The 12,144-nt window shown below is 40.2% G+C and overlaps 1 protein-coding gene across 1 annotated transcript; it reads right to left on the reverse strand.

Annotated features, from left to right (window-relative positions):
* Nucleotides 1–6,673: 6,673 nt before the first annotated feature.
* LOC132593505 (sperm microtubule inner protein 11-like) lies at nucleotides 6,674–10,271 on the reverse strand. The gene is made up of 3 exons (XM_070043723.1): nucleotides 10,106–10,271; nucleotides 7,054–7,130; nucleotides 6,674–6,985 (listed from the first exon to the last, which is right to left on the reverse strand). The coding sequence occupies exons 1-3, from the start codon at nucleotides 10,269–10,271 to the stop codon at nucleotides 6,674–6,676; spliced, it is 555 nt and encodes a 184-aa protein (XP_069899824.1).
* Between the last annotated feature and the right edge of the window lie 1,873 nt (nucleotides 10,272–12,144).

Raw genomic sequence — 12,144 nt, forward strand, 5'->3', positions numbered from 1 at the left:
GAGTTGAAAGCCTTTGATGATTAGAAACAGGCAACTCTCTTCAAATTTTCAAGTTTTCTGAAGGAAAGTCTTTTCAAATCAATTTTCACCTAATTAAAACATAGTTGTAAAACGGGGTGAGCTTTTATGCATTTGGTCACTAAGGTTCAGCAGCAGCCTCCCCAAGTACCACCCACTCAGTGTTCCTATGGGATCTGCTAAGCTGCCAGGTGAGGGGGAAGACATGGAAAGACAGGGTTAGATGCCAAAGAAATAGTGGAAACTCTTTTTAAAGGGAATTAGACCATACCCTACATTATTCCTCTTTGACATTTCTTCTATGCCTTTGCCAACAGAACATAAAGTTTTATTCAGTTCTGCAATATTTCCTATGGAATGCTTGATTCAGCTTGAGACATTCTCTGAGAAGCTGTTTTTAAAGTCTGGAATCTTCATGGCATTCAAACCTATCTGATATTCTCTTGAAAAGATGTTCAACATTGCTAATTATTAAAGAAATGCAAATCAAAGCTACAATTTGGTATCACCTCACACTGGTCAGAATGGCCATCATCAAAACATCTACAAGTAATAAATGCTGGAGAGGGTGTGGAGAAAATGGAACCCTCCTACCCTGTTGGTGGGAATGTAAATTGTTACAGCCACTATGGAGAACAGTATGGAGGTTCCTTAAAAAACTAAAAATAGAGCTACCATATGATACTAAAATCCCACTCCTGGGCATACATCCAGAGAAAAACATAATTCAAAAAGATACATGCACCACAATGTTCATAGCAGCAGTATTTACAGTAGCTAAGACATGGAAGCAACCTAAGTGTCTATTGACAGGTGAATGTATAAAGAAGATGTGGTATATGTACGCAATGGAATATTACTTGGCCATAAAAAGGAATAAAATAATGCCATTTACAACAACATGGATAGACCTAGAGATTACCATACTAAGTGAAGGAAGCCAGACAAAGTCATATATCATATGATGTTGCTTATATGTGCAATCTTAAAAAAATTATACAAATGAACTTATTTATAAAACAGAAATAGACTCACAGACATAGAAAACAAACTTATGGTTACCCAAGAGGAAGGGGGGGGAGATAAATTAGGAGTTTGGAATTAAAATATACACACTACTACATATAAAATAGATAACCAACAAGGACCTACTGTATAGCACAGAGAACTACACTCAATATCTTGTAATAACTTATAATGGAAGAGAATGTAAAAAAAGAACATATATATATATATAAAATGGAATCACTTTTCTGTATACCTGTAACTAAGACAACATTGTAAATCAACTATATTTTAATAAAAATTAAAAAAAATAAAGTCTGGATTATTCATGGCTTTCAAACCTATCTGATATTCTCTCATTGGATATACTGGATTATGTGTTTATCATTTGTTTGACCACATGTGGAAGGAACCTCATTTGTATTGTTCACTTCTGAATTTTCCAGCAGCCTGGACAGAGTGTGACACCAAATATGCATCGCATAAGTGAATGGAGGTCCCCGGAGTGCTGGGCAGCAATGTATGGGGCTGTATACTGACACTCTTTGGACGTCACTGCTTAAAACTAAAAGCTAAAGTAAGAGGAATGAATTAAATTGAAATGAATTTGTAATGCTACTTTAAAAATAGTTTGAATATATATTCTCTTTGGAATTCTTTCAGCCTATAAATATCCTCTACATAAAAGAGAGGAAAAGATGTGGAAAAAATGTCTTCTTTTCACTACTTTCGCCACGGATCTTCTTTTTGTGATTGCTGCAACTTTTGAATACCAGTCTGGTAATCAGAGTTGTGCAAACCTACTTGTAAAGGACCAGGAGGAGGAACTTGAATGTTACGCTGTGGAGGCAGGTCTACCTTTCCCCATGGGTAGTAACAGTGCTGGGGATGTATGGGAGGATGGAACACTGGCTGGTAGCATGAATCAGAAATGAGTGGGTGATAGCCTGCTTCCCAAGGTGTCTCATAATGCAATTCTTCTCTCATAATCAGAAAAAAAGACTTGTCCAAAAGGGATTTGGTTTTGTTAAAATAAACTTCAGCCCCCCATTCAATTATCCAATTGGAATGATCCCACATCCCATGACACATACCATATTAAAATACTTTTAGGTACCTCAAAAATATTTGTTGGGATGGCAAAAGCCCAAGTACCTCTGCCTAGCCAGGTCTCCCTGGTGCAAGCAGATAACTCATTTGCCAACTCACGGATTATACCAAATACCCTTCAATATTAAAATATTTGGCCAGGGAAAAGATAGACAGATGTCTGTCTCTGCCACTGACATTCCACCAAATCTTCTTGGTTACAGCCAGCAGGTCTGGTGCATCTGTTACCCTAACTCTTTTCTACTTCCTATTGAAGTGGCCCAGGTTGGATTAAAATTGGGCTTCTGGAACATTTGCCATGTGAATTTAAGCAAAACCACTCCAGATTCTATTTACAGGGAGTCACTGCATGGCATGTAGACCATATGGCTTCTTTGACAATACAAAAGGGAAGCTCTGCAGTAGTGTCTGTTGCTGGTGGGGTGTTGCGTTGAGGTGGGGCAGGGGGCTGGAAGGTGGAGTGGAGGAAGGAAAAGAGGGCACAGCAGAATCTTGAAGACAGATTGAATGATCCAGGCCCTAAGGGAACTCTTGGTAAGGATGGTGAGAAACTGGTTAGCTGGACCTCACAGAGGGGACTATCCTGGCACCTGTGAGAACCCAGGGGAGGCTCTGGATAAAAGAACAGCTTTAATAAACTCTGTGAAACATTAAGGTCCAAGCAGAAGAACTGAACCCAAGAGGGGAAGAATGATTTACTGAACCACCTCACAGAAGAAATGGGGCTGTAAGCAGGGCAGAGTCATGTCATTGGTGGAAAATGATTAGTAGTCAGTGGTTCATTGCAGAGCAGTCAGGGGATGGGGAGAAGTGAGAAGCAGCTCAGGTAACTAAACATTGTGGACCAAGGCCCATTCTATGAGCATTTTTGAGGTATTACGTGGGCCCCCTCAATACTTGTGGAAACGTGGATAATACCCTACCATAATCTAAGCCAAGATACACCAGTTAGCAAAATTTAGCTGTTTATATTAATATGACCTCATATGTACCCATAGTTTGGTGACCTTCAGATTTCTTGTTAAATCCATTTCATAGACATTTTAAAATAATTCCCACAACTTTGAACAGATAAATATATATCAACATCCTTAATGGAAACTGGCCTGTATTCAAATGCACCAACAAAACAAAGGAAAATTTGACCTAAAGAGTTTAAGGCAATGATATTTTTGGAAAACAACATGTATACAAGTTGAAAAATTGTGAGGAGAAAGATAAATTAAGCTTATCTTAGACCTAATAAAGTTTTGCTTCTACATTCATTGTTTTTAAATTTGCTTACTTCAAAGAAGAGTTTTTAATTAACTTAGTTTCAACTCAATTACTGTGTTATTAAATATAAGCTTCATAGCTTTTAAGTCACAAATAAAATTTTATCAGTATATTTAGCTTGATATCATTCATCAATTTAGCTGCAAAAGAATCTTAACATAAATCATGGAAAGGTTTACTCCCAGGGAAAATTACTCCCCTGCTGCTCTGGATTTCTCATCACTGAACAGTCTTAAAATGTGTGTAAATAAAAAAAAAAAAATGTGTACTGTGACATAAAGATCAAGAATCATGCACCTCAATATAAAAAATCCTTGCTGTTTGAAAAGTAAATAGAAAAATTAGAATGTGCTATATTTACAACTCTGCAACTATACTAAAACCATTGACTTGTACTCTTTAAATAGGTGAATTTTATAGTATGTGAATTATATCTCAATAAAGCTGTTTTGTTTAAAAAAGGATATAGAAATTCTATTTTAAAATTTGGCAACATTATTCAATAACTATAAGGCATAAAGTCATTATAAAAATACAGTTGTTTTGAATTACCACTAGTAATTTGAATTATCATTCCAATTTTTTTTTAAATAATATTAACTTAATGGAAGTTTACGTAGTTTATCAGAAGGACATTTATTGAAGGGATCAACTTTATATTTTATTGTTAATTTTACTGTGAACTCTATTATTTGAGTTACTAGTCCTACAATCTTGAATTATTTTTAAAGTTTTTGTAAGAATTATAGGATTTCAAGAGATAATATTTAGCTAAATATTATCCCTAGAATCAAAGTACTTTATACTCTTACTTCATGTAAAGTCCTGTGCTTACATGTTGAGAATTTTAGGTCCCTGGTATATTTTCTGTAGTTTAGTTACTCTGTCAATTGCTTTTACAGGGGTTTTGTCCAAGCTATTTTATTTTTTTAAGTTAATTTATTTTATTTTTATTTTTTGGCTGCATCGGCTCTTCGTTGCTGCACGCGGGTTTTCTCTAGTTGCGGCGAGCGGGGGCTACTCTTCGTGGCGGTGCGCAGGCTTCCAATTGCGGTGGCTTCTCTTGTTGCAGAGCACAGGCTGTAGGTGCATGGACTTTAGTAATTGTGGGGCATTGGCTCAGTAGCTGTGGCTCGCGGGCTCTAGGACTCAGGCTCAGTAGTTGTGGCGCACGGGTTTAGTTGCTTTGCGGCGTGTGGGATCTTCCCGGACCAGGGCTTGAACTCGTGTTCAGTGCACTGGCAGGTGGATTCTTAACCTCAGCACCACCAGGGAAGCTCCCAAGCTATTTTAATAATTCTTATGTTGTGACTTCTTTTTAAGAGTATAGAAAATGGAGACCTCAAAAACATGAATGTATGAGTATGTACTAGGAAAATAGTAGAGCCACTTTGGACAACAGTTGGCAATTTCTTATGGAGGTAAAAACACATTTGCCATGTGACTCAGCAACCCAGTTAAATGAAAATCTAAATGAAATTTACACACACACACACACACACACACACACACACACACACACACTATGCAAATGTTCATATTAGCTTTATTTGTAATTGCCCCAAACTGGAAAAACCTCAAGTATCCCTCCATCAGGAATGATTAAACCATTTGGAATATCCATTCAATGGAATACTCTGCAACAAGAAAAATGAACCAAGTACTGATATATCCCCCAATGAAGATGAATCTAAAGTCAACTATGCTGCATGAAGGAAGCCAAATTCAAAAGGCTTTAATTCCTTTAATATTACATTCTTATAAAAGACAACAGAAACAAAAGTCAGTGGTGTTCAGGGCTGCGGGTGGGGGAGAGAGTTAACCATAAGGGCATGAGGCGATGTGGGGAGTTTTGGGGCTGCTCTGTGTCTTGACTGTGCCAGTTGTTACACAACTCTAGCATTTGTCAGAACTCTGCACTGAGAATAGTGACTTTTACTGTATGTAAATTGTACCTAGATTTTTTACCAGTGGAAAAAAGGAGTACTAGTGACATACTGGTTATTTCTTAAAAACAATGCCAAAGTCAAGGAAGAACTCAAAACAAACAAAAATGAATAACAATATATCAGGAATCACAACTTTTATAAAATATCTTATAGGACACTTTCACACTTCAAACTCTGAGGACCCCCAAGGACAATGCCAAGAAGATGCTGATGGCACAGGGAGTGAGTGGAAGACCTTCAGCTTTTGTCCACGTGGCTCTAAGAGAGAGTTAATGCTGGTGTTGTGTCTCTCTACTAATTTCCCTCCTATGTGTCTAGAATGGTATTTTGTATGAACTATACTTCGGAGAACTGAAAAAAATTGCCACTCAAATCATTTTCTAGGTTCTGGGGTTGAGATTAAAGATGTTGTCCGAGGTAAGCTCTTCTTCCAGGCTCCTTCCCATTACTGAGAAAGGGGTTTCAGGAGAAATAGGCTTTATTTTGCCCTGGTGAACACATTTGATATTTTGTTTCTGGAATCAAGTCATGAATTCCCAGGACAGGAAGGAAGGGCATCCAGAACAATGAGAGGTGCTGGGCATTGCCCACCACTGGTACCATATTGGTCAGACCAATAAAATGCATCCTTCCCAATGGAAAAATAATGGTGGAAGTTAAGAAGTGTGTGGGCAAGAGAATGTTGTTAAAATAATTTGCAAAGTGGTGTCAGTATTCTTATCTAAGGAAGGTCAACGGAATTCAAATCTTCGTTTATGTGTATGTAGGTATGCTCCCATTCATTCACTTGCTTGGTTGTTAGATGTATATATATTCACTGTGATATATATTAGTTCTTTGAGGACACATTTCTTAGACATACGTATATAGATGCACTGAAGTTTGGAGGTAACATTTTCTCATACAATTTAGTGAGCATCTGTCTGCTCTGTATCCTGGCACGGGAGTAAATCCTTTGTATTTATTCACTCTTTTTAATCTTTAGAGCAGCTGTTCTCAAAGCATAGTGCCAGAACACTTGGAGGTCACCTTTCAGGCAGCCCATGACATCTTCACTTTTCCAACTGTAAATCTGTATTTTCTTTATACACTTCAACCAAAACAATGTATTGCAACAGATTGAATGCAGCAGCAGATAAGAGAATCCGGCTGGTTTGTTTTGTTTTGTTTTGTTTGTTTTTTCTAGTCCAATCTGTTTATTCTATGTTCTCAATCCCCTCCTCCCATTAGGCAGCCATTGGAACCAGGACACCTCCCTCTTTCCCTCTTTGCCCTCCATCCAGAGTTGATCTTGTCCTTCTGCAAACACTTCCTGCTCAATACAGACTGAAGTTTCTGTCATTGAGAATAGAGTGATCTATAAACCTGGCCATTGGGCTTTTGATGAGGCAGTGGCAGGGACTCCGGATCCATGGCATGGTTTCCTCTGGGCGCACTGCTGGACTGTGGGATCGCCAGAAGCTGAAGTTCTGAGCATCAGTCAGGGGGACTCTGAAGACCTGATTGGGGAATGTCTTTAACAACACCTTCCGTACAGCTTCCTGGTACCTTGTGTGGCTATTCTGGTGCCTGGAATGATTCCCATCTTCTGAGATAATAGGGGAAATCCTAGTGGGCTCTGGTTCTTTCTTTTCTGGTCTTTGTCTTCATAGGTTTCCCTGGAGCTCCACACTCCAACTCCCTGGAGTTTCATAGCCTTATCCTGAGCTTCTAGAGTCAGCCTATGTGCCCCGGAGCTTGGCCATGTGGTCCCAGACTTCAGCTCCTGGGCAGCTCAAGTGGCTTCAAGGGAATACTATGAATAGTTTTATGTTAAGCCAGACGTTAAAGCAGTTTACAAAGTTGTAAAACAATGCCACTCCTCTCTGTAAGTTTTTTGGGGGAATGTATAGTTATTGTTTTTAAGAAATATATGTTCTTGATGTTAATATGTAATAGATGTATTCTAAATTTTAAATAAATTAATAAATATTTTTGATGTCTTGGTTTTAATTTATAATGTGGTTAATATCAATAGATAGAATGCATATCTAACTAAGCAAAAGCTCTTTTTGGCTCCCAACAATTTTTTTCAGTGTGAAAGAGGTCCTGAGACCGAGAGAGAGAGAGAGAGAGAGAGAGAGATGCTGATTCCCAGCAATCTTACAAAGTAGGTATGATCATCCCCATTTTCAGATGTCCAATAACTCACAAATATTAAATGGCATAGCTGCCTGACCCCTAGACGATGCTCTCTCTCCTATAACATTCTGTGTCTTTATTGGAGGCATTTGCAGACAGTGTTTCTCTCAAAAGCCCATCTACGCCTTTTAGGTTCTCTTCCCACGATGATGTGCTCATTCAAGTGGGGCAGGACAATGGTAGGGCATTGACATACCGTATTCCCCACCCCATTTACTCCCACTGTTCCCCATTGTTTCTTTGAGGACCATTAAGGACATGGCTCCATTGATGTGCTAGAGAAAAACTTGGAGAGAGGAGAAACAGGATGCATTGTCAGAGAAGTTGTGGAGAGGAGTCCCTGCCATCACCTAGAACCCTATACTTTCCCTGCTCCCATCAAATCCGCTGCCTGTCTGGATCTGAGTGAGCAGCCGTGTATCATTTTGGAAGAGGTATAACTCTGGAGTCAGCCAGCTTGGCTTTGAGTCTATTCCTCTGCCATTTGACTAGCTCTTCCACTTGGGGCAAGCTCTATTTCCTCTGTCAGTCTTAGTCTCCTCCGCTGTCAAATGGGACAATGGTAGAATGGCTGGCAGGCTTTCATAAGCTAACACAATTAAAGTGCTTGCAACCGAATAAGCAAGGAAGAAAAGCAAGCATCCTCCTTTCTCATTCCCCTTGATTTGTTCTCTCCTGAAGGCTCTTCTCTCTTCTCCTGGATTATGGTCATAGGAGACCTACAGACACCTAAGGTTCTGTGATTGCTGTTTTTGTATTTTCTATCTGTTTTTCTTTGGGGGCAGTGGTTTAGAGTGACTTCACAAATGTCTTTACAGATGTCTAAGATGTACTCTGTTTCTTTGATGTACAAAGTATAAAATACTTCCATGGTAGCCTATTTTCTCAGAGAAAACTCTTTAAAGGACGGAGAACTTATCCTCATTTCACTGTTAGGAGGTAGCAGCCCATCAGAATAAAGCTATTGCCTGAGGCTGCCCGGATCTTAAGTGTAAACCATCATCTCTCCTTTTCCTTTGCTCTTGGTATTCACCACCGCTCGCCCCTCAGCTGGGAGAAAAACCAGGGAGGGGCAAGTGGTGCACAATGGCCAGGAACATCGTGTCACATGTATAGATGCTCTTAATGTGATTCTTTCTATCTCTTGTCTGTTTCCTTTGTGGGAGAACAGAAAATAAAATGATGAAGAGAAGGTTGTTTACATATTTCAGGCTGTTCTTTATATTCTCTGTGAATCTCTAGCTCCAGCAAATAAAGTTTGAACAATATGAAATGTCTGATATTCAACATTTTTGACCTGTTACACAAATGGCAATTTCAACCTCATAATCATCAGGCACAAGAATCTTTAACAGGTTAAGGAGAGACCAGCCACCTTAAAGACAGCTTTCATTGCTAGTGAGAAAAAGTGCATGTAAAATGATGTCCAGGAAAATCACTTAGTAGAACACAAGGAGCAGGAGATATTTTGAAAGAACGACATGCATCAGTCAGAAGTAATATCTACAAAACAGCACTAATCAAGTAGATTGAATCATTTCAATAGTTGTTAAACAAGGACACATTAAGTGGACTGCATCTTCCTTGAGTCTATAATTTTTTCCAAAGGATTTGGACCCAAGAAGGAGGACATAAATGAAGGAGTGAGTGACTGTGCCCACCCCTCTGTAAAGACTTCATATATATTAATGTGATGAGAGCCCCCCTCCAGCACAAACATATTCCCATGTATCAGCAATAAAGATGCTGATGGAAGCTTCATCATTTCTCCTTGAGTCTCCATGAGGCATTAACAAAATACTTCAGTTTTATCCTACTTCCCACTTCACACCCCAATAGCTACTTAATTCAAAAACGTCATGAGTGAAGATGGCGTACTAGGAGGATGCAGAATCTGCATCTTCTCACAACTAGGGCACCTACCAGGCACCGGTGGGGGACCACAGACACCTAAAGGGACGGGAGGAATCCCCAGCTACTGGGTAGGACATGGGGCGTGGGGGGAGTGAAGGGGGAGGAGAAGTGGAGGCAGCACAGGACTGATGCCCCTGAGGGGTGACTGGGGGAGGTAAAGGGATCCCACACCCAAAGGAGGAAATTGGGGAACCATTGGGAGGGCAGAGGATCAAAAGAGAGCATTACCAGGTTTCCCCTGCTCCCTTGGACCACCAGGAACCTGTTGAGACCTTGGGCCTGATCCTCTGCCCACCTAGGCCTCCTCCAGCCACGAGGATCCTGAGGGAGTAGGAGGGAGGGAAGGGGGAGCAAAAGTAAAGGCCTGACCTCTGAGACCAGCACCCCGGAGGGGTGGCTGGGGGAAGGGAGGAGTTCCTAAACCCAGCAGGACCCTCCCACAGTTTGGGGTCCAGCGGTGATAGGGGAGACCCTGGGGGAGATGGTGGGCGAGGAGCGTGAAGGAATGGAAGGGAACAGGGCTGGGACTTTCCCTGTCCACTTAGGCACCAGGAAGCCTGTTGGGCTCCTGGGCCTAAACCTCTGCCCTTGGAGTCTCCCTCCTGCCCCGCAAAACCAAAGTCCCGCCCCTACACCCACACCCAGGGCCCTACCTCTACACTCAGAGACCCCCTCCAATGCGCTGGGCCTAAACCCCACCCACACACCCTCACTCAGGGCCGCACCTCCAAACTCCCGAACTCCACACTCCAGAGGCTCTCCTTTTGATGGGCATCCTCTCGCCTTCCGTGCAGGTTCTAAGCAGAGGCCCTGCCCCATGCTTGAACGTCACCCAGCCTAGGCCCCACCCCACATTCAAACGTCACCTCCCACCCCACCCGCCTAGGTCCCACCCCACCCTGAACCCCGCCCCTGCCTAAGTTCCATGCCCTGCCTTAACTCTGCCCCCATAGCCAAGGTTTGTTTTTTTTTTCTTTTTTCCTCTTTTAGATTGGGGTTCTGTTTTACCTTGTTGATTCATCGCTGTTGATTCTTTTTTATTTTTCCTAATAAATTTTATTTCTATGATTTTATTTTATTCTTTATACTTTGTTAGTGATCTCTCCTTTTGCCTTGTTCCCGTCCTCTTTTTTTCTTTTTTCTGTTGTGGTTTTATTTTACCTTATTGCAGTTGTTTCCATTATAGTTTTATTTTTCCTAATATGATTTTTATCCTTCTAATTTTATTTTGCTTTTTATTCTTTGATATTGTACTGCTCCATTTTTTCTTTCTTTCTTCTTTTTTTTTTTTTTCAAACCACACCATGAAGCTTGCGGAATCTTGGCTCCCAGACCAGAGGTCAGTTCTGAGCACCCATACTGGGAGCTCCAAATCCAAACCGCTGGACTAACAGAGAACCTCAGACCCCAGGGTATAGCGATCATAGTGAAACCTCCCAGAGGTTGTCATCTCAGCACCAAAACCCAGCTCTATCTAACTGCCTGCAAACTCCAGTGCTGGACATCTCAAGCCAAACAACCAGTAAGACAGGAATACAATGCCACCCATCAAAAAAAAAAAAAAAAAATGAAATGACAAAAAAATATGTTAGAGATGAAGGAGCAAGGTAAAAATCTACAAGACCAAATAAATGAAGACGAAATAGGCAACCTACCTGAAAAAGAATTCAGAGTAATGATAGTAAAGATAATCCAAAATCTCAGAAGCAGAATGGAGAAAATACAAGAAACATTTAACAAGGATCTAGAAGAACTAAAGAGCAAACAAACAGTGATGAACAACACAATTACTGAAATTAAAAATACTCTAGAAGGAATCAATAACAGAATAACTGAGGCAGAAGAAAGGATAAGTGACCTGGAAGATAAAATGGTGGAAATAACTGCCAGGGGGCAGAATAAAGAAAAAAGAATGAATAGAAATGTGGACAGTCTCAGAGACCTCTGGGTCAACATTAAATGCACCAACATTTGAATTATAGGGCTCCCAGAAGAAGAGAAAAAGAAAGGGTCTGAGAAAATATTTAAGGAGATTATAGTCGAAAACTTCCCTAACATGGGAAATGAAATAGTCAATCAAGTCCAGGAAGCACAGAGAGTACCAGACAGGATAAACCCAAAGAGAAACACGCTGAAGAACATATTAATCAAACTATCAAAAATTAAAAACAAAGAAAAAAATTTAAAAGCAGCAAGGGAAAAGCAACTAATAATATATCAGGGAATCCCCTTAACCTTAACAGATGATTTTCCAGCAGAAACTCTGCAAGACAGAAGGGAGTGGCAGGACGTATTTCAAGTGATGAAAGGGAAAAACCTACAGCCAAGATTACTCGACCCAGCAAGGATCTCATTCAGATTCAATGGAGAAATTAAAGCCTTTACAGACAAACAAAAGCTGAGAGAGTTCAGCACTACCAAACCAGCTTTACAACAAATGCTAAAGAAACTTCTCTAGGCAGGAAACACAAGAGAAAGGAAAGACCTACGAAAACAAACACAAAACAATCAAGCAAATGATAATAGTAACATACATATCAATAATTACCTTAAATGCATTTAAGAATTAAATGTGCCAACCAAAAGACATAAACTGGCTGAATGGATATGAAAACAAGACCCGTATATATGTTGTCTACAAGAGACCCACTTCAGACCTAGGGACACATACAGACTGAAAGTGAGGGGATGG

Source organism: Globicephala melas, chromosome 15, assembly GCF_963455315.2.
Source record: "Globicephala melas chromosome 15, mGloMel1.2, whole genome shotgun sequence".
In the NCBI taxonomy this organism is placed as follows: Eukaryota; Metazoa; Chordata; class Mammalia; order Artiodactyla; family Delphinidae; genus Globicephala; species Globicephala melas.

Coding starts and splice junctions, on each gene's coding strand:
- LOC132593505 (XM_070043723.1), bottom strand. CDS start 10,271: ATGGGGCAGGGCCTCTGCTTAGAACCTGCACGGAAGGCGAGAGGATGC. Junction 7,131..10,105: donor GGGGGTCTCTGAGTGTAGAG/GTAGGGCCCTGG, acceptor AAGCCACTTGAG/CTGCCCAGGAGCTGAAGTCT. Junction 6,986..7,053: donor CTCTAGAAGCTCAGGATAAG/GCTATGAAACTC, acceptor AGACCAGAAAAG/AAAGAACCAGAGCCCACTAG.